General features: G+C 44.1%; 1 protein-coding gene across 2 annotated transcripts in view; it reads right to left on the bottom strand.

The window, feature by feature from the left end:
• Positions 1-4,741: 4,741 nt before the first annotated feature.
• The window catches only part of ZNF638 (zinc finger protein 638), a 65,492-nt gene continuing 52,101 nt past the window's right edge, over positions 4,742-18,132 (bottom strand). For both annotated transcript variants that reach the window (XM_089526447.1, XM_089526449.1), the window contains exons 19-25: positions 14,069-15,437; positions 13,449-13,502; positions 11,039-12,227; positions 8,788-9,066; positions 7,523-7,612; positions 6,518-6,636; positions 4,742-5,024 (exon numbers count right to left, since the gene is read on the bottom strand). In XM_089526447.1, coding sequence (XP_089382573.1) covers positions 4,947-5,024; positions 6,518-6,636; positions 7,523-7,612; positions 8,788-9,066; positions 11,039-12,227; positions 13,449-13,502; positions 14,069-15,437 — 3,178 coding nt within the window. In that variant the 3' untranslated portion in view covers positions 4,742-4,946. The remainder of the gene's footprint in view (positions 5,025-6,517; positions 6,637-7,522; positions 7,613-8,787; positions 9,067-11,038; positions 12,228-13,448; positions 13,503-14,068; positions 15,438-18,132) is intronic.

Below are 18,132 nucleotides of genomic sequence, written 5' to 3'. Positions count from 1 at the left end.
TTTGATCGCCCTTCTCTGGACAATGTTTTAGGATTAACTGGATTCCAAAGAAGGGTCTTTTAATGGAGGTGCTGTGCTTTTATCTTACTGTGTTTTTAAAAATCAGTGCTCCTAGCCTGAGCAGCCCAAGCTCAGCCCTGTAACATCTGACCATAGTGGCTATAATCCTCAGTTCTGCATCTCAGTCCTGCTGCATCCTCTCCATTTTCTGTGTCAGGTCTGGAAGTTCAAGCATGGACTCTCCCAACATGAACATAGGAAAGAGGCCACAATCGGAAGAGGATCAAGGGATGGCACTGCAATGGGATCCCGGCCAAAGGCTCTTCTCTGGCCCAGAAAGCCATGCACGACAAGCTGTAATTTTCCACGCAAGTCTCAGGGAACATCTTATCTTCCTCCACAAAAATGTTGTTTCTCTGGACTTGTGGGATCGTGTGTGTGTGTGTGTGTGTGTGTGTGTGTGTGTGTGTGTGTGTGTGACTTGCAGAGGTGAATACAATAGGCTCAGGAAGGCCCAGTGGCAAGAAAGGAGCTCAGACCAGGTTTTAAACCACTGAATACATAAAACAGCTTTGTGTTGGTTGAGTATTGCAGCAACGCAGGTGCGCTATTTTGGCATGTTAATGTGTGTGCAGGGAATGGAGGCTGGTGGTGGGGAACAAAGACTCGTTCTAGAGAGAATAGGGCAGAGGCTGCATCCGTCAGTGGGGCAAGGGATCCCTGCCGTGTGGGTTTCAGGGCAACCCTTAAATGGAGCAATCCGACATAATGGTCAATTCAGCTGGAACCTGCATTCTCTTACTGCTTCTAAAAGACACTCCAAGCTTGGAAAGATAGACATTCAGCATCTATCTATCCATCAATGGGCAGAAGGGTCTTACTGACCTAGCTCCGCATGAATATATATTTTATAAATGTTAACTTATATTAACATGTATGTTCAAGTGCCTATTCCTATGCTAGCACTCCTCTCCCCACCCTCACTTTTTTCCTCCTTTTCCCTAACTCCTTCCTTTGAAATTATACTTTTAAAAATGGAGCTGTCCAAGTGGCCAAAGCCTTCTGGAGGAAAATGGCTCAATGCTTAGAAAGACTCCCTTACAGTTCAGGCTAAAGCCCAGAGTCGTTGCTTGTGGCTCCTGTGTCAGTGGCATAGGGAATCCGCTCTAGGTTTTTGACTGAACCGGTGTCCATGAGGGCATGTGGTGGTGGGGAACTCATGCGCCTGTGGACATTGCTGGATCACAAGGGTCACTACTTTCAGACTAACAAGGATGTCTGTGTATTGCCCACCTCCCTTTCAGATGCCTCACAAGAGACTAAAACGGTTGTCCCTGAGAAACTCCCGAAAGTTACAAAATCCTCTACTCAGAAGGGGAAAGAAAAGGTGAAACAATTGTTGCCCCAGGGCAATAGCCCTCCTTCACACCTAGTACACTTTTGACATCAACTTGTATTAAAAGGAATGTTTGGACACATAGCCACCAAAGCAGCCCCAATGCAAAGACAACAGGCTGCCCAAGTAAGGAAATCTGCCAGGCTTGGCTTGGGAGTGCTAGCGTACATACACAGGACAGTTCCTTTTGGGGCTGGAATCTACATACTCCCTCCAGACAGGAGTGTGATGGTGCGCAATGCACCGGGGGTTCTTGCCAAAAGGCTGGGAATCAAAGGACACTTCCCACTGGAGATGACACCTCTTTGTGTCAGAACTTTGAATTGGTTGCCCTGCCATTTCCACAAACCCTAGGCCATTCTTCCTCCTGGAAAAGTCTCAGAACATGTTTCCTCCTATAACATGTGGGGCAGCCCCAATTCAGTCTCAGCTGAGTTTAGACAGCCACCCTGTTTTTCCCTTAACCCCTGGGCACATGCAGGCCAACCAGGTCCGGGCTGAGGGATGAGCCAGATCCATCCGCTGCACCCGCAATTCAGAACTCTGTGCCTGAATCTAGTGAAGTGTCACCCGCTGCTACAACCCTCTGAAATCACTATCAGCAACCACCTTTTACATTGTTAGTTCTTGTGCGCATGTGTGAGCGAGTATCTTTGGGTGAAAGTTGATTTTCCCTTGCCTAAACTGATTTGGAATCTGCAGTCTGCAGTGCTTAGTTTGGAACCGCTCTTCTGTTGTTGTTGTTATGCACACTGAAGTCAATCATGGCGACCCTGTAGAGGAGACATCTCCAAGACTCTTTATGCTCCACTGCTCTGCTCAGGTCCTGCAAATTCATACCTGTGACTTCCTTAATGGAGTCTATCCATCTAGCATGCAGCCTTCCTCTCTTAATGCTTTCCTAGCATTATTGTTTTTTCCAGTAAGTCGTGTCTCCTCATCATGTGGCCAAAGGATGATGCCTCAGTCTAGTCAGCTTGGCTTCCAGAGATTTCTGGTTTGATCTGCTCCAGGGCCCATTTGTTTGACTTTTTGGCCCTCTTCAGCCTCACATCATCTCCAATGAATTGATTCTCTTCCTATCCATTTCTCAACTGTCCATCTCTCACATCCATCCATGGCAATAACAGGGAATGCAATGGCTTGTATGGTTCTAACTTTTCCTCTCAGTTGTATGTCTTTACATTTTAGGAGATTTTCTCGTTCTCTCCTAACTGCTCTCCCCATTATTAGTCTTCTTATGATTTCTTGACTGCAGTTCCCGTTATGATCAATATTTGATCCCAGGTATGAAAATACTTTTCCTATTTCTATTTCCTCATTGTCTAGGTTGAATCCGTGTAAATTTTCTGGGGTCATTATTTTTGTTCTCTTTATGTTGAACCATAAGCCTGGCCTTTGCACTTTCCTCCTTGATCTTCCTTAGTAGCTGTTCCAAGCCTGTGAGGTTTTCATCTAGTAGCATAGTGTCATCTGCGTATCTCAGATTGTTGATATTCCTTCCCATTTTCACTCCTCCTTCTTCTATGTCTGCATATCTCAGATTGGGAGATATGTCTGGGCATGGACAGGGGTAGCGTGTCCCTGTTAGTGCTCTTAGACATCTCAGCGGCCTTCGATACCATCAACCATGGTATCCTTCTGGATCTCCTGAGGGAGTTGGGTATCAGGGGCACTGCTTTGCAGTGGTTCCGTTCCTACCTCTCGAGTAGATTCCAGATGGTGGAGCTGGGGGACTGTCGCTCCGATAGGAGGGCCCTTACATCTGGGGTCCCTCAAGGAGCGATTTTGTCTCCCATGCTATTCAACATTTACATGAAGCCGCTGGGAGAGATCATCCGGAGACACGGGGCGCGGTGTTATCAGTACGCTGATGACACCCAAATAGTCTTCTCTGTGTCTCTGACTGATGCAGTGACCAAGGATGGCATCTCTCCTCTAAATGCCTGCTTGGAGTCAGTAATGGGCTGGATGAGGGAAAACAGACTCAGTTTGAATCCGGAGAAAACGGAAGTACTGGTGATAGGTTCTCCTGGTCCGGGGAAGGAAATTGTTTCCACCTGTCCTGAATGGGGTCACGCTCCCCGTGAAGGACACAGTTCAGAGTCTGGGGGTACTTCTGGACTCGTCGCTCCACTTTACATCCCAGGTGGACGCGACGGTCAGGAGCTCCTGTTATCAGCTTCGGCTGATACGCCAGCTGCGTCCCTACCTGGGCCGGGCTGACCTTGAAACCGTGGTACATGCTCTGGTAACCTCTCGTTTGGATTTCTGTAATGTGCTCTACATGGGGCAACCCTTGTACCAAACTCGGAAGCTACAATTGGTGCAGAATATGGCTGCTAGACTGGTCACTGGATGCCCCAGGGCCAGTCATATAACACCTGTGTTGAAAGACCTCCACTGGCTGCCCATTCGCTGCCAAGCGCAATACAAGGTGTTGGTTATTACCTATAAAGCCCTAAATGGCTTGGGCCCAGGGTACTTGGAGGACCGCCTCTCCCCGTATAATCTTCCCCGCACACTCAGGTCGGGCGGGAAACATCTTCTGTCTATTCCGAGTGCACATTATAGTGCAACACAGAGGGCATTTTCTACCTCAGCCTCTAGACTATGGAATACCCTGCCCGTCGAGCTCCGCACCGTCACTTCCCTTGAGGGATTTAAGAGGATGCTAAAAACTTTCCTCTTCCGCCAAGCTTTCCCCCAACGAGCTTGAGTTGCATTATTCTGTTGTTTTATTGATTTGGTATTTTGCGGGAATTGATGTTTTTATATGGTCTTAGATGTTGATATTGATGTTTTTATCGTTATTCTTCCTGTTTTAACGTTGTTTTTAACTGTACACCGCTATGATCTTGTATAAGGAATAGCGATATATAAGAACAAACTATTATTATTATTATTATTATTATTATTATTATTATTATTATTATTATTTCCAATCCTGCTTTTCTTACAATATGTTCTCATACAACAGATAGGATGAGAGGATGCAGCCTTGCCTGACCTCTTTGCCAATTGGGAACCATTCTGTTTCTCCGTCTTCTGTCCTGACAGTGGCCTCCTGTCCTGAGTAAAGACTCCTCATTAGGACTATCATAGACAAAAATCTCAATTCTATGAACTAAGTTAATTCCCCCACTGAGTACAATTGTGGTTGCCTTCTCAGGACCCTAGCATTTCGGTTAATATATTTCCTTTTAGAAGATTAGTGCTATAAAGGGTGAGCATAATGCACCTCCCTGGGGAACAGCAATACCACAATTCTTCTGGATTCAAAACAGAGCCTACAAACATGACCAGAACTCCCAGTGTGGGGGAAAAAAGCCACAGACAGGTGAGTAGACTATACAATAAGAACATTTACTTAAAACACTTCCAGCATCATTGCAAAGAGCAACCGAAATTCATCTCACACAATTTGTATGCTTTCATCTGTAAGGAACAAAAGTGTATACAACACAACAGCCTGCAAAAGGTACAAAATTAAAACATGGAACTGACTGGACCCTAAAGAGTATCTGGAGAGGCTCTTCCCCTCCCAGTGTCACACAGAACTCTGCTTTCCAGCTTCTTCTTCACCTTCTTTCTTCTCCTCCTCCACAGCTTCACTCTTCATGAATTTCTGCAGAAAAGACACAGAAACGTTGGCAGGAAATGTGACAGATTTCTTACACAATTGTTTTGGGCATGGGGAAAGAGCTTTAGTGCTGCATTTGTTTTGTTGTTCTAGTTCCACTTTCTCCAGCCTCCCATTGCAAAGACACAACCATGGGCTTCTGGAGTAGTGCCCTGGGAGTGTCACTTTATGACGAGGCAGAAACTGGACAGTATGAACTTGGGAGAAAAGGGGAGCCTTCCAACAAGTCAGACATTTTCCAGCAGGGAAACTTTCCCTCCTACACTACAACCCCAGTCTAAATGGACTGAGATAACCCTAAATTTACTGGGAAAGGGAAAACTAAAACATGTCTTGCTAAAGCTACCTCCCCACAGATCATAGAGGCAACAAGGGCCTTGTGGAGATGGCTGTTTTGAGAAGGGCAGAGGAGCCTCAAAATCACTACATTCCCTTGTCTGGAGGTACAACTGCTGCCCATATATGTGCTTCCTTTCATGCACTTTTTCCTCCCCCCCCCCTAATTTTATGTCTCTCTCTCCCTCTATACTCTTCCTCCATTTTCTGTTTGTGTTCCCCACTTTCACTGTTTCTTCACTCCGTTCCCTCGCTTTTTCTTTCCCATCTGTTTTCTCTTTCAAACCTTTTCCTTCTTTTCTGTCCCCAACTTTTGTGGACAGTGGGCCCTTGGTATCCGCTGGGGTTTGGTTCAAGGACCTTCCGTGGATTTTCAAGTCCCATTAAATACTATGATATAGTAAAATGGTTGCCCTTATGCAAAATGTCAAAAGTAAGGTTTGCTTTTTGGAGTTTATATATTTTTAAAATATTTTCAAGCTGTGGATGCTTGAATCCACGGATAAAGAATCCGTGGATATGGAGGGCCAATTTTACTTGTGTATTCCATCTGTGTGTTCTCAGGAAGAGAGTGAATGAATGAATGAGAATGGACACACAAGGGATGGGCGGAGGGAGGGGGGATAGTCCCAACCCACTGGAACCATTTTGTGGTTCTGCATTCATAGTACTTTTTAAGTACACAGAATAGAAAGAGCTGGGGAATCTGCACAACTCCAATCTCTGCTAATGCAGGAAATCTGACCCGACAGCATTCAAATTAGCTGGCCATCCCACCCTTCAGTAGTTGATAAATTTGCTAAATTAATAAATACAAGTGAGTTGGATAGGCAGGTGCAAAAGTACATATGAGATTAGCAGAGGAGATAACTGCCACCATAATCTGACACAGGGATCAAATTAATAAATGCCACAAAACCCAAGCACTTGGGACACAGCCCCCCAGAAGACGGCAATGGCATCCGTTTTGTAAGGGTCCAGTTACCAGCACCAGGTCTTTAGATGATGCAAAGACACTTAGGCCCTGATAAGCTCTCTGCAGTTCTCTGACCTGGTTCAAAAAGCAAGAAGCCAACAGTATTTTAAGAATTATAATTCTCATTATTGAAGACTGCAGAGGGAAAGTAAAAAAAAAGGACTACCTCCATATTTTTCTGGTGAGCCTCAGACTGACAATGTGTTTTCATAGATGCTTCATCCACACAGAAACAGGTACAGATTTGACAGAAAAAGCCAGCCTTTGGAACAAGGAAGTCTAAACCTAAATAAATAAACAAACAAGCAAATAAGTCAAGGGAAAGATGCATCAGTGAACAAATGCATATACACATAGTATGTGAAGACACCACAACCAGGTTAGTCTCTTTACAACTACAAGGTCACTTTAGGACTAGGGGTGGATGCTGCTGGAGTGCAACTCCCATCATTCCTTAACTGCTGGCTAGAACTGATGTGAGTTGTGGGTCTGTCCATCCTGCTCTAGCCTTATGCAGTTTTCCTGGGCAACAGGGGCTGCCTCTCACTTTGGTGTGAAAGAGCACCCAGGAATGGACTGGCATCCTCAGAATAAGGCAGCAAGGCTTAAAACAGGGTGGGTCTTTTATATGTAACCTGGATCAGACATATTTCTGCACACTGCAAAATCTATTGAAGAGTGAGGTTTCCAAATCCCAGACATCCTCAATGGCTGGCTGGCATGCAGACAGACCTGAGATGAGGGCAAACCTTCCAAAATGCCTGCTGGAAGTCTGAAAAAACATGGCTTGCTTCCTCTGCTCTACGTGAAAAGTAACAGGCCGCTCCCACCTGTTACATGGAACTGAGCTTTAAGGAAGTCAGACAAGACTGGCCAACGTTAAGTCACTTCCTGATCCCTTTACACATCTTCTCAATGAAGTCAGGGTTACAGATGTCTGAGGCTGTATCCATGGGGCACCTTGCAAACAACACACAGCCTGTTTAAATGACGTCAGCGATAATACCAATTTCATGCTCTGCCAGAGTCCAAACGTGAAGACAGTTTACAGTATTCCCCAGGCTATTACTTCCTTGGATGAAAAATCAGATCAACACAACTGGGGGTGGGTGGTGCAAAGGTTTTTTGGTTTGTGTCATGAAATGTTGAAGGGGAGGCTCTCGAGTTTTACCTTTCAGCTGGCTTGTGGACTTGGGCTTCTCCGAAGAATCTGCTTTTCTCCGTTTAGCCTCTGGCTCTTCACCTCCCGATTCAGTCAAATCTATCAAAGAAGCCATTTTCATTAGTACATGTATTTGAGGCTGCAGGAGTCAATGTGGTATAGTAGTTTAAGTGCTGGACTAGAACTCCAGGGGACCAGGGTTCAAATCCCCCCAGCCCTGAAAACCCACTGGGTGACCTTAAGCAAAGTCACACTCTCTCAGCCTCAGAGGAAGGCAAAAGCAAAACCATCTCAGACCAAAGGTTGGCAAGAAAACTACTATGATAGGGTTGCCTTAAATTGGAAGTGACTTGAAGGCACATAACAACAGCTACGTATTTGAGTCTTAACCAACACAGCTTGTGGGATTGACTAGCACCCCAAGATCCACCAACTGGATCTTGGCACAAAGGACACTTAACATCTATTCTGGCATTTAAACCCCCTACTGCAACATGCGCATGGGAACATGCCATTACTGTTCACACACAACCCATGAGTGAGTTCACAGCCTGAACATCTGCAGGGTAGTTAGCCTATTTGAATGCAGATGTATACAAGCAGTAACCCCTCTCCCAAACCAAAACCCCATAAGTGTGAGCTTCTGACCTACAAGAAAATTGATACACTTAGGTCTTCCCGACTCTAAATGGGAATCCAAGACTACCATCATATGCGTAGCAACCTGGTAGTTTTAATTTTAATTTTGTATTTTAGCTGTATTTTATTCTTGACAACTGTCTTGACTATCCTTAGTAAAAAGCAGGATATAAATGTAGTAAGTAAACCTATGGGACTGCAGTGCCATAACCAACCAACACCATCTTCATCATCTGTACAGTTCCCTCAGGCACTCAGACATCTTCAGATACAAGACACAGCTGACATCCTTACAACAATCCCATAAAGTATACAACAATTCTCATCTCTGCCTGCCTCCCAACCTCTCTCTCTCTCTCTCTCTCACACACACACACGAACTTCAGATATGAAGAACTGAGCCTGAATGCATTAGAGGACCTACAAATGCCTAAAGAAGTATTTTCTCTAGGGATCTCTAGGTCCTCCAGTGTGACTCTATGGTCAACTTCTGGCAAAGTCATGTTGGAGGACCTAGAGATTCCTAGAGAGAACATATTAATCAAACTGGTGAATAATCAAATCCACAAAAGTCAAAGCCGCAAATGTGGAGGGCCAACTGTACAAACTGATACGTCTCTATTTCTGGATCCTACCTTTCTCAGGCTTTTCAGAGGTCTGAGCTGGTGGTGTTTCACTGCTGCTTTCCAAAGTGGCTTCAGGAAGCTGGTCAGGATTCTGAGGGGGCAATTCAGCTCTTGCATCCGGTTCTTCAGCGACTGTTGTTTTACTGTCTTCCATGGAAACACACAGGTCTGTGGAAGATGTCTGCACACCCTTTCCTGTTTTCTCCTCCTCCTGAGTGGATACTGAGCTTCCCTCAACTTCCATTTCAGCTGCTTCAGGTATGGCACTCTCTTCATGGCTCTCCACCTCTGTTTCAACAGAAAGCTCAGATGGTTTGGTTGCTTTTTTTTAAGATTTAAACTTTAGGTGCACTACAAAACATACTTCATCAGTAAGGAGTGGTGAATATCAAACAAAAAACAGCTTAAGAACTAAAATGTTTGTTCTATGCAGAAGAGGAGGCTTGAGACATTTGTCTTCCCAACATCAAACTGTTTTCCAAATTCTCTATTAAGCAAACCGATTCTGTTCAGAAAATCCTGCTAGTTTAGACTTGTCACTGCATTCTACTCTCATGATACACAGTTCTCAATCTCATCCCTACCTTGGGAACATTCCAAGCAAGCAAAGAAAAAGGGAGTATGCTGAGAGGACCCAGAAGGAGAGCCAATTGGTAGTGACATGTAAACACCTAATAACACCCAGACATCTAACTAGTGACATCTAAACTAACCATCTATGTATGTGACCACAGATTTAATCACCACTGACTTAATGGGTCTACTCTAGTTGGCACTAACAACTGGATTCAGCTCATGCATTTTGGCTTAAGTGGTGAAGGAGCAATGACTTACTCAATGACTACAGAAAGCTCCTGCTCAGAAACAAGGGAAAGGCCCATCCTATGCTTTCTGCACAATGGCCCCAGGTTTGACCCTTGACACTTCTTGTTAAAAAGGATGGCCGTTAGCCAAAACTGAAGAAGACTCTTTTCTCCCCCACATCTTAGAGAAGTATTTTGCTTTAAAGGGGAAAATGTACATTATTTTCTTTTTTATTTTCACACAATGTGTGGTGTAGTATGGCGTGGTGTAGTGGTTTGACAAGAAGCGTTGGACAACAGTTCTGGAGACCAGGGTTCAAATCCCCCCGCAGCCATGGAAATCTGCTGGGTGACCTTGGGCAAATCACACTCTCTCAGCCTCAGAGGATGGCAATGGCAAACCCACTCTGACGAAACATGACAGGCGCTTTAAGTTGCAAATGACTGGCATGTAACAACAATGCATTCCCTGATATGGGTACAATACTTGGTAAGTACAAGTTTATGTAATGCCTGAATACTATGAACTGATAGTTGGACAGCATACTATGTTAAGTCTCATTCGTTTAGTTACATATATATGAATAGGACTGTGTAAGTGGGTTATATGATTACATACAGCTACGCAATACAGTCAAGATGGTCAGTCAAATCGCAGCCTTAGTCCTCACTTCTGGCTGTAACTCAGGGGCCACTCTCTCGCTCTGTATGTAGAAGACCCCAGGTTTGATCCTTAGCAACTCTTGTGAGAAGGATGTTGGTCAGCCAACACGAGGGATGACTTTTCCCTCCCTCAGACCAGTCGAAATAAACAGCATCGAATTGCAGGGCAACGGGTCTCTGTGCCGCCAATCCCATTACTTCGCTTTGCACTGACTGAGGAAGAATGTCAATATTTTGACATTTCCTTTCTGCTGCTTTGCCAAGAAGCTCAAAGGACCACACACAGCCCCTTCTACCCCTCTTCACTTTAAAATCCCAATGACCCTGTGAGATGGAGGCTGGGCTGGGAGAGAGAGCGAGCAGATGGACCAAAGTCATCTGATGAGGAGATTCATGGCTGAGGATAGATTTCAACCTGGGTGTCCCCTGCCCTGCCCTGAGGCAACTCTCTAATCAGGACACCAACCTGCTGCCTTAACTGCAATCGTGTGAATACCTCACTGGCCAGAAAGATCCTTTACTCCTTTTATATACGCTTGCCTAAATAGCCATTCTACCAGGTTGCAGGACACAGAGAGAAAGAAAACAGGGTCACCATCAGCACCCCTGAGCAGCTTTGCCTCTCTCACAACTGCCATCCACCAAGCAGTGGCATCATGTAAGATTAAGAATCGGTGCCTGGGTGCCCAACTAGACGGTTGAATAAAAGAATATGTGTGTGTGTGCATTTTCTGACCAGATGCTGTTCACCTTCTCAAATCGCTGGCTCCTCTTAAAATCAGTTCACATCCTACCTGCCAATGGCTGCTCAGAACTTGTGTCTGCTTCAAGCATCTTGCTTGTCTTCTCCAGATCTTCTCCCCCTTCGTCCTTTCCTTTTTCTACGAAAGTGGTTTCCTGCCTCTCTGTATCTGCAGCCTCTGCAGCAAGGCTCTCTTTTTCAGGATCTTCTGTCGGAACCTCAGGTGCCTCTTTTCCTTCAAGCGGTTTATCTGGACCATGCACTGCCTCTTCACCATGCGCTTCTAAAAGGCCACCATCTTGAATTCTGTTTTCGTTCAATGTGGGACAAGACTCCACGTCTCTTGCTGGTTCATCAACTGGTACTTCAGTCTCTTCTTCTTCTGGCACTGTTTGGGAAACTGACTCTTCTACATTTCGGTCAGTAGAGATGTCATCTGTTTCCTCTTCCTCATCTTCAGTGCCAACTTCATCGACTGTAACAAAGTTAAGTTCCTCCTTCAAGCGATTGAAATCATCCAGGTAGTCTTCATCATCTTCTGTCACTTCATCCAAAGTCACTAATGGCTGGTCATCACTATCTTCGTGGATCTCATCCACTGTCACAAGAGTGCTGGGATCTTCAGGCATCTGGGAAGACAGGAAATCCACTGGATCTTCTACAACCTGTTTCTCATGTTCCCCAGGTTTTAAGATCTCATCATCCTTGAAACCGGAAGGCTCATTTAAAGGGAGCACTTCCACCTCTCCAATTTCATCCACAGTTACTAAAGGCTCTGCTTTAAGATCAGGCTCGCTAGATTCTGACACAAAGGCATCCTTAACAGCCTCATGAACCACCAGGTCATCCTGTTCAGATATCTCATCCAAAGTAACAAGTGACTGGGGATCTCTGATCACTTCATCAATCAGCTCCTCTTCCTCATTCACTTCATCCACAGTGACCAATGCCTGAGGATCAGGCATGGTTTCCAAAGATGGTTCTTCCTGGACCATCTCACCCTCGTCTTCACCAATTTCATCCAGCGTGACAAAGGAGACCTCACTCTCAACCACACGGGCTTCAGAGTCTTTGTCCTTCTTTCTCTTAGAACTGGGTTCATAAGAGGGATTCTTCCTTGTCAGATCTTTCCTTTTGCCTCTCACAGGGTTTCTCCTAGGCTGAGACGGAGACTCCACTTCATCTGTAACTTCATCCATTGTGACAAACTCATCCAAATTAAACGGAGAAAGCTCTTCTTCCTACAAAACAGGGAAAACAAAGTCAGGGTTCTATCAAAAGCCAGAGGGACGGCCAAAGTGAAGCGCAAGACAAGACAACTAGCAGGAAAGAGAAAGCTACCATGGTTGTAAAGACATGCTCTAAAGTACTCTGACTGTATCATGTAGGAACAGGGGTCCTCTGCACTTTGTGACAGGGAAGAGTAAGTCTGGTCCTCCAAATGTTGTTGGACTGTGAAGTCCCATTGGCCCAGCCTGCATCGTCAACATTGAGGGATCATAGTAGCTACAGTCCAGCAACATCTGGAAGATCACCAGTCTCCCATCTCTCCTTTACCTATTATCATCATCATCATCATCATCATCATCATCATCTCCTTGTCTAATGGAAAACCAGAATTTCTAATTTTTCTTGCTCCCTGATCGTAATAACTGTATAGCTGGTTCACTTTTTTCCTATCACATTACACACAAGACAAACCAAATACCATTCACCTTGTTGCCCTTCAATAAGAAAATCTAGGAGATACATATATATATATATATATATATATATATATATTCCAGGACCCAAGAAACCTTATTTGGCTGCTTGGTACTACAAGAGTGGGCCAAGTACACCTGGTGGGCCGCATGTGTACTTGGGCACTTGGAGCACTCGCAATCGCCCCATTTAAAAAACTGTGTCATGTTTCAGGCAATTTCACATAAAAATCAGCCAAAAGCATCCAAATACTGCTGCAAATGTGCAAGTCTGCTTTCCCCTACGCTCTTCAGAGCAACTCAACCCATTAAAAATCTGAAATATTCACCTACTCACAAAATAGCAGCTGAGAGTGATGTTACATCACTTACCAGATGCCAAAACACAATGGAACAGCCTTCTGCGGGGAAGAGGAGAATACTCCCTATCCCTTCTGCAGTCTCTTATTCCTGGTTTATCCCTTCCAGGACTGTTTACTCACACACATATACACCCCCATTGCGTTTCTTCTCACAAAAATAGATACAAAAGAGCTCCCTTTGAAAAAATCCCTATGGAAAACTATTGATAATAATAATAGATTTATTTGTAGCCCGCCCTATCACGGAGAATCTGGGCAGGTTACAACAGTAAAATACATCAAAGTTACAATAAAATCCAAAAAAGAAAAAAAATCAATCACTATGCCCTCCATTATTCTAGAAATGCTCCTTGAAATGCTCTCGAATGCAAAACTCGCTCATTGTTTGCTTTCTTACCTCTTTGGGTTTTGTGACGCTTTTAGAACTTCTAGTATTTCTTCCCGTAGATACCTGGAAGAAAAAAAGTTTCCAAAATGAGGAGGAAAAATTAATAGTAGTATTCTAGCAAGCACATGATGTCCCACTTTAAACTAAGAGGGAACTGACTGCAATGCTATGCAAGTTGAGAACAACGCCCATCGTTTTAAAGATCCGGGTATTGAAAGCATCAGCAACAACTGTGGATAACCTACTTCTTTTCAGCAGCCGTACATGTACAGTGGCCAGGATTCAAGACAGGAGGCATCACCTCACAACAGAGGAGACAGCGACAGCAAGAGACAGAATGAACAATACTTGCCCATTCCAAACTCCACCGCGAAGAAGTGCCACGCCACCCTCAGATTACCCAGCAGCAGCTACCAACCTTCAGATTTATCTGGGTAAAACCTTTGGAACCTGTGCGTCCCTGGTACCTGAAGCAACTGCATGGCGCCAGTGCGGTTACTGACCCCACTTGATGCAGCAGCTTACAGGATAGGGAAAGGGGCCCAGCACAGGCTATCCCTGTACCTTTGTTTCAAGATCTGGAAGAAGCATCAAGGTTAGTTATGAGCCAGTGCTTTTGCCCTCCTCACCTTATTGCTGCTGCTGTCTCGCTTCAGGCTGGAGGATCTATTCTCTCGCTCTCGGGTCTGCTTGGGGATGCCCTTAGTTTCCACTTGGGCATCCTTCTCTTGCTGCGAAGAAGTCTTCCCATTCCCTAACTGAACAACAGTTACAACAGAACTTGTGCTCAGCTTAGATTTACTGCTATCCGGCAAATCTGATCTGCTGTTTGTAGACCTTTCCTGACTTGTTTTTTTTGACACCGGTTTCTTCTCAGCAGTTGCCTGGTTCCTGGTCCCTGGCTTTACGGCAGGCTTCTGTTCATCTTTTCTTCGTGTTGAAGCTCTTGTCCTTGGTACATTTGGTACAGAGATCAGAGACTTTAGGATAGTTTTACAAGCAGAGGTAGCTTCCACGCTGGGTCCCGATTCTGCTGTGAGCATAGTAGGTTTACAAGATTCATCCGTTTCAGTTTGTCCTGGCCCTTTGCTCAGCTCTCCCTTGGGCAGAACTTGTTCTGGACTCTCTTCTTTCACATTCTTTTCAGGTTTCTCCTCCTTCACAGTTTCATTATTTGATGCCAGATCTTCGGTTTGCTTGTCTACAGTTGCTTCTGTCTTGGCCAACTGTAATTCAAGCTTCTCCTTTGTGTCTTCCTTCATTTCCACCATGACTGCGCCAGATTCCACCTCCATGGGCTGTTCAGTTGTAGAAAAATTGTTCTCAGTTTCCTTATCTAGCACTGTTTCACCCTCAGCGACAGCAGTTTCTGATGAATCTATTGATGCTTCAGTACTTTCTGCTTCTTTAGTTATCGCCTTGTTTTCTGATAGCTGGTCACCACCTGACAGTTCCTCTGCAGGAGTTTCAGTAGATACCAGAGGAACTGTCTCAAGACCACCAGCATGTGTAGTTTCTCCTTCCATCGTCACAGGAGAGCCTGCCCCAATGCTTTCCTTCTGAGCCGCACTTGATAATTCTTCTGATGGTTTGCCAGCAGGTGTGGCTAATTCTTCACTTGTGTTCTCTCCTGCAGATGTGGCTGCATTTCCCTGCAACTCAGCATTAGAGTCTGCTGTGACCTTTTCTTCCTTCTCTGTGCCGGATGGTAAAGCAAGGACTTCTTCAGACTTTACTTCAGATGACGGCAAATTAACTGGTAGATCAGGTGCGTCTGCTGCTCCAGTTCCAGTGTTTTCTTCTGGCATTTCAGTCTTCAATGGTTCTGAAACTGCTTCACACGCAATTCTTTCAATGCCTGAGTGTTCACTCTTGGCTTCTGGAATCTCAGCCTTCAGGTCGCAAGTGGATTCTTCCTTGGCCTCAACGGGCTTTGGCGAAGGAACGACAGATGGGTCCGCCACTCCTGATCCTTCGGGAATTGATTTCAACTCAGGGCTAAATACATTTAAAAAAACAGAATAAATCAAGCTATGTTGAGAACTCCACAGTTATCAATAACCTCTTGACGCCAATGGTTGGGTTTTCCTGAAGCACTAGAGGTTAGCATTGGGATATCTATCAACTAAACCGGCTTTACCATTCAGCCAAAGGTTAATTTACCTTGCTCAGCATGATAGGCATGTTTCTGTTATCTGAAGTATGTCTCTGAAGGTACTATTTAACATGTGTGCCCTGTGGACCGCTGCACTGATTGGGCAGGGTCTAAGTTTCAGTCTGAAGACAGACAGAACACAGGTACACATAGAGGATATATGACTCTGTTTAAGTTAAAATTGATTTTATATTAGGATAGAAAAATGTTCTGATATTTTATCCACCTTCCTCTGGTTCCACTTCAGAGGTATGGGCACTTAGAAGATCGTTACCTAGAGAACTAAAACGAATCAAGTTAAGAACACAGGGAGTGGGAAAACCCACATAAAAACACATACTCGCTGAGCCTTCAGTCCAGATTTTATTTCAGCTTTCTAAATGCTAGTTCTCAATGTAAGCTACTTCAAGGAGACATTGTACAGGGCAGTATTTGAGAGAACATTTCTATCTGACTGTAAGCATACCATTTTAGAGATCCGCTGGATCTGACTATGAGTCCATTTGGTTTGCAGCAATGGAGAAACCATAAGTCTTCTGGAAGCTTATTGAGGTAGCAAAAGTGTCATCATTCCGTTTTTTTCACTGGAATAATATTCTAGATTATAGTGGAGTATTTCAAAGTTGGATTTCTTGTAATCCTATCTTGATGGCATAGGAAAGGATGATGCAGTATCACGTATCATTGCAGCAGAAAGATGATCTGGCACCCTATAACTTGCTAGGTGACAGAAGATGTCACTCTAAAGGCAACCTCTATCTAATTCAAGCAGAACAGGGACAAATATGGGGAATGTACTGTGGGACACAGACCTAATAAAAGGAAAGCTGGAGAGGAGGTACAAACTGGTGTAAAACCTAACTACTTTTGTCAGGATGACAAAAGAGCAGCCAGCATAACCACTTACTGAAAGATGGCAGCTGACTGTCAAAACAGAAAGAGATTTCCAGAAGAATTTATCAGTCCTTTAAAAGGACTGCAAAGCAATAAAATGTATGCAAGAATGATTTTCTTTTTTTCAGTTGAGGATCTGATTTCCAAGTCAAGCAAGAAAAGCCTGAAATTCCATGGCCAGCAAAGAGGAGGCACTTCTAAAAATCAGTGGCGTAAATAGCACAAGTCATATTGTGATCCAGCTATGATGAAGCACAGCGGACATGCTCCAGAAATGAACTCAACAAAAATTTAAAACCTTTTGTCTTTTGACAGGAACCTTACAGTTGTGACTGCTAATTTGATGCAGCTCATCTTCAAGACACTGTTGATATTATAAAACTGTAGGAAGGCAAAAGAAAAATCCAGAATAATATACAATCATTTGGTATGGAGAGGCTGCAACATAAATTAGGAACTGCAGTAACACTTGTGCAAAGTAGGAGTTTTTAAGCTGTGGAAAATCTCCACCATCAGCTTTCAGAAGACAGCATTTTTCTTTGAGTGCTTCATTAGTCCCAGTAAACTGGGCTCTGTCTCTTTTGTGGTGAATTAAGCAGACAAATTTCCAAACACAGCCTTATGTCTGAAGTGCTGAAACAATACTCCACCTCTCTTCAACAAAGATGGAGTTTCATTCTATGCAATCTATCAGGAATAAAAAAAGCTATTAAAATCCGTCCTTTATTTTTCTACAAGGAACGGAAGGAATGCACTAACAAAATACATCTGGGAATATAAGAAATCCCAGACTGTTTACTGGAAGGGAAAAGATATTGTCTTGGTGCTCTGGATAATGTAAAAATGAAAACTCAAGAAGGCACTGGAAAATGCCTGAATTCAGAAAATAGAATTCCACAAAGAAGAAACAGAACTCTGTAGGACCAGGAAAAAAATAATTTAAGATTCTGTATCTAAGGTACAAAAACTTTAAACAAACATAATTCCTCTAGATTTAAGACATCAGCACAAGGGCACTTGTGAAATTGTGATCATTCCAGTGTGGCATATCTATGCTAAAGGCAGCAGGTGTAGTCTTGTGTCTTCTTCAAGAGCCTCAACAGCTTCTAGGCAACCCCTTTGCTAAAGAGCAAAGGCAGAGCCCTTCTCCACTCAAAGTTCAGCCAATCTTCTGTCATTTCAATCTGCTCTGGAAAAAGTGTAGTTGCTGAAACGTGGCTCCGTGGGAGGAGATGGACAAAGGGCATTCAGACACACAGGGTGCACCACTTCATTCGGAAGATGAAGTGAACACACTTGTGCCATTTCCACTCCATAGTGACCAAACAACCAAATGCTGGAGGTATTTCAAGATTTCTTCACGTGTATCTGATCAACCCCCGAAAACAGAAATTTAGTTTCCACTTGTCACCCAATATAGTAAGAGACAGGGAACAAGTCAAAAGAAAAGCCTACCTTGTTTTTGCACTCTGAAGCTTCTGCTTTTCCCCCCCTTTTCATCATGTTTGTACTTACACAACTGAGGAGCATAACTGAATAGAGAGACTGTTCCATCATGAGCATAAATTATTTAGTTGAAAGTAACAGCTTTGTAAGTATATCAACCATGGTGGTCTTTTCCTTATAGAGCTCTTGTATAAAGGG

The sequence above is a fragment of the Sceloporus occidentalis genome, unplaced genomic scaffold, assembly GCF_023333645.1.
Source record: "Sceloporus occidentalis isolate IW3139 unplaced genomic scaffold, rSceOcc1.0.p SCAF_5, whole genome shotgun sequence".
In the NCBI taxonomy this organism is placed as follows: domain Eukaryota; kingdom Metazoa; phylum Chordata; class Lepidosauria; order Squamata; family Phrynosomatidae; genus Sceloporus; species Sceloporus occidentalis.
This window is presented reverse-complemented; position numbering and strand designations above follow the sequence as displayed.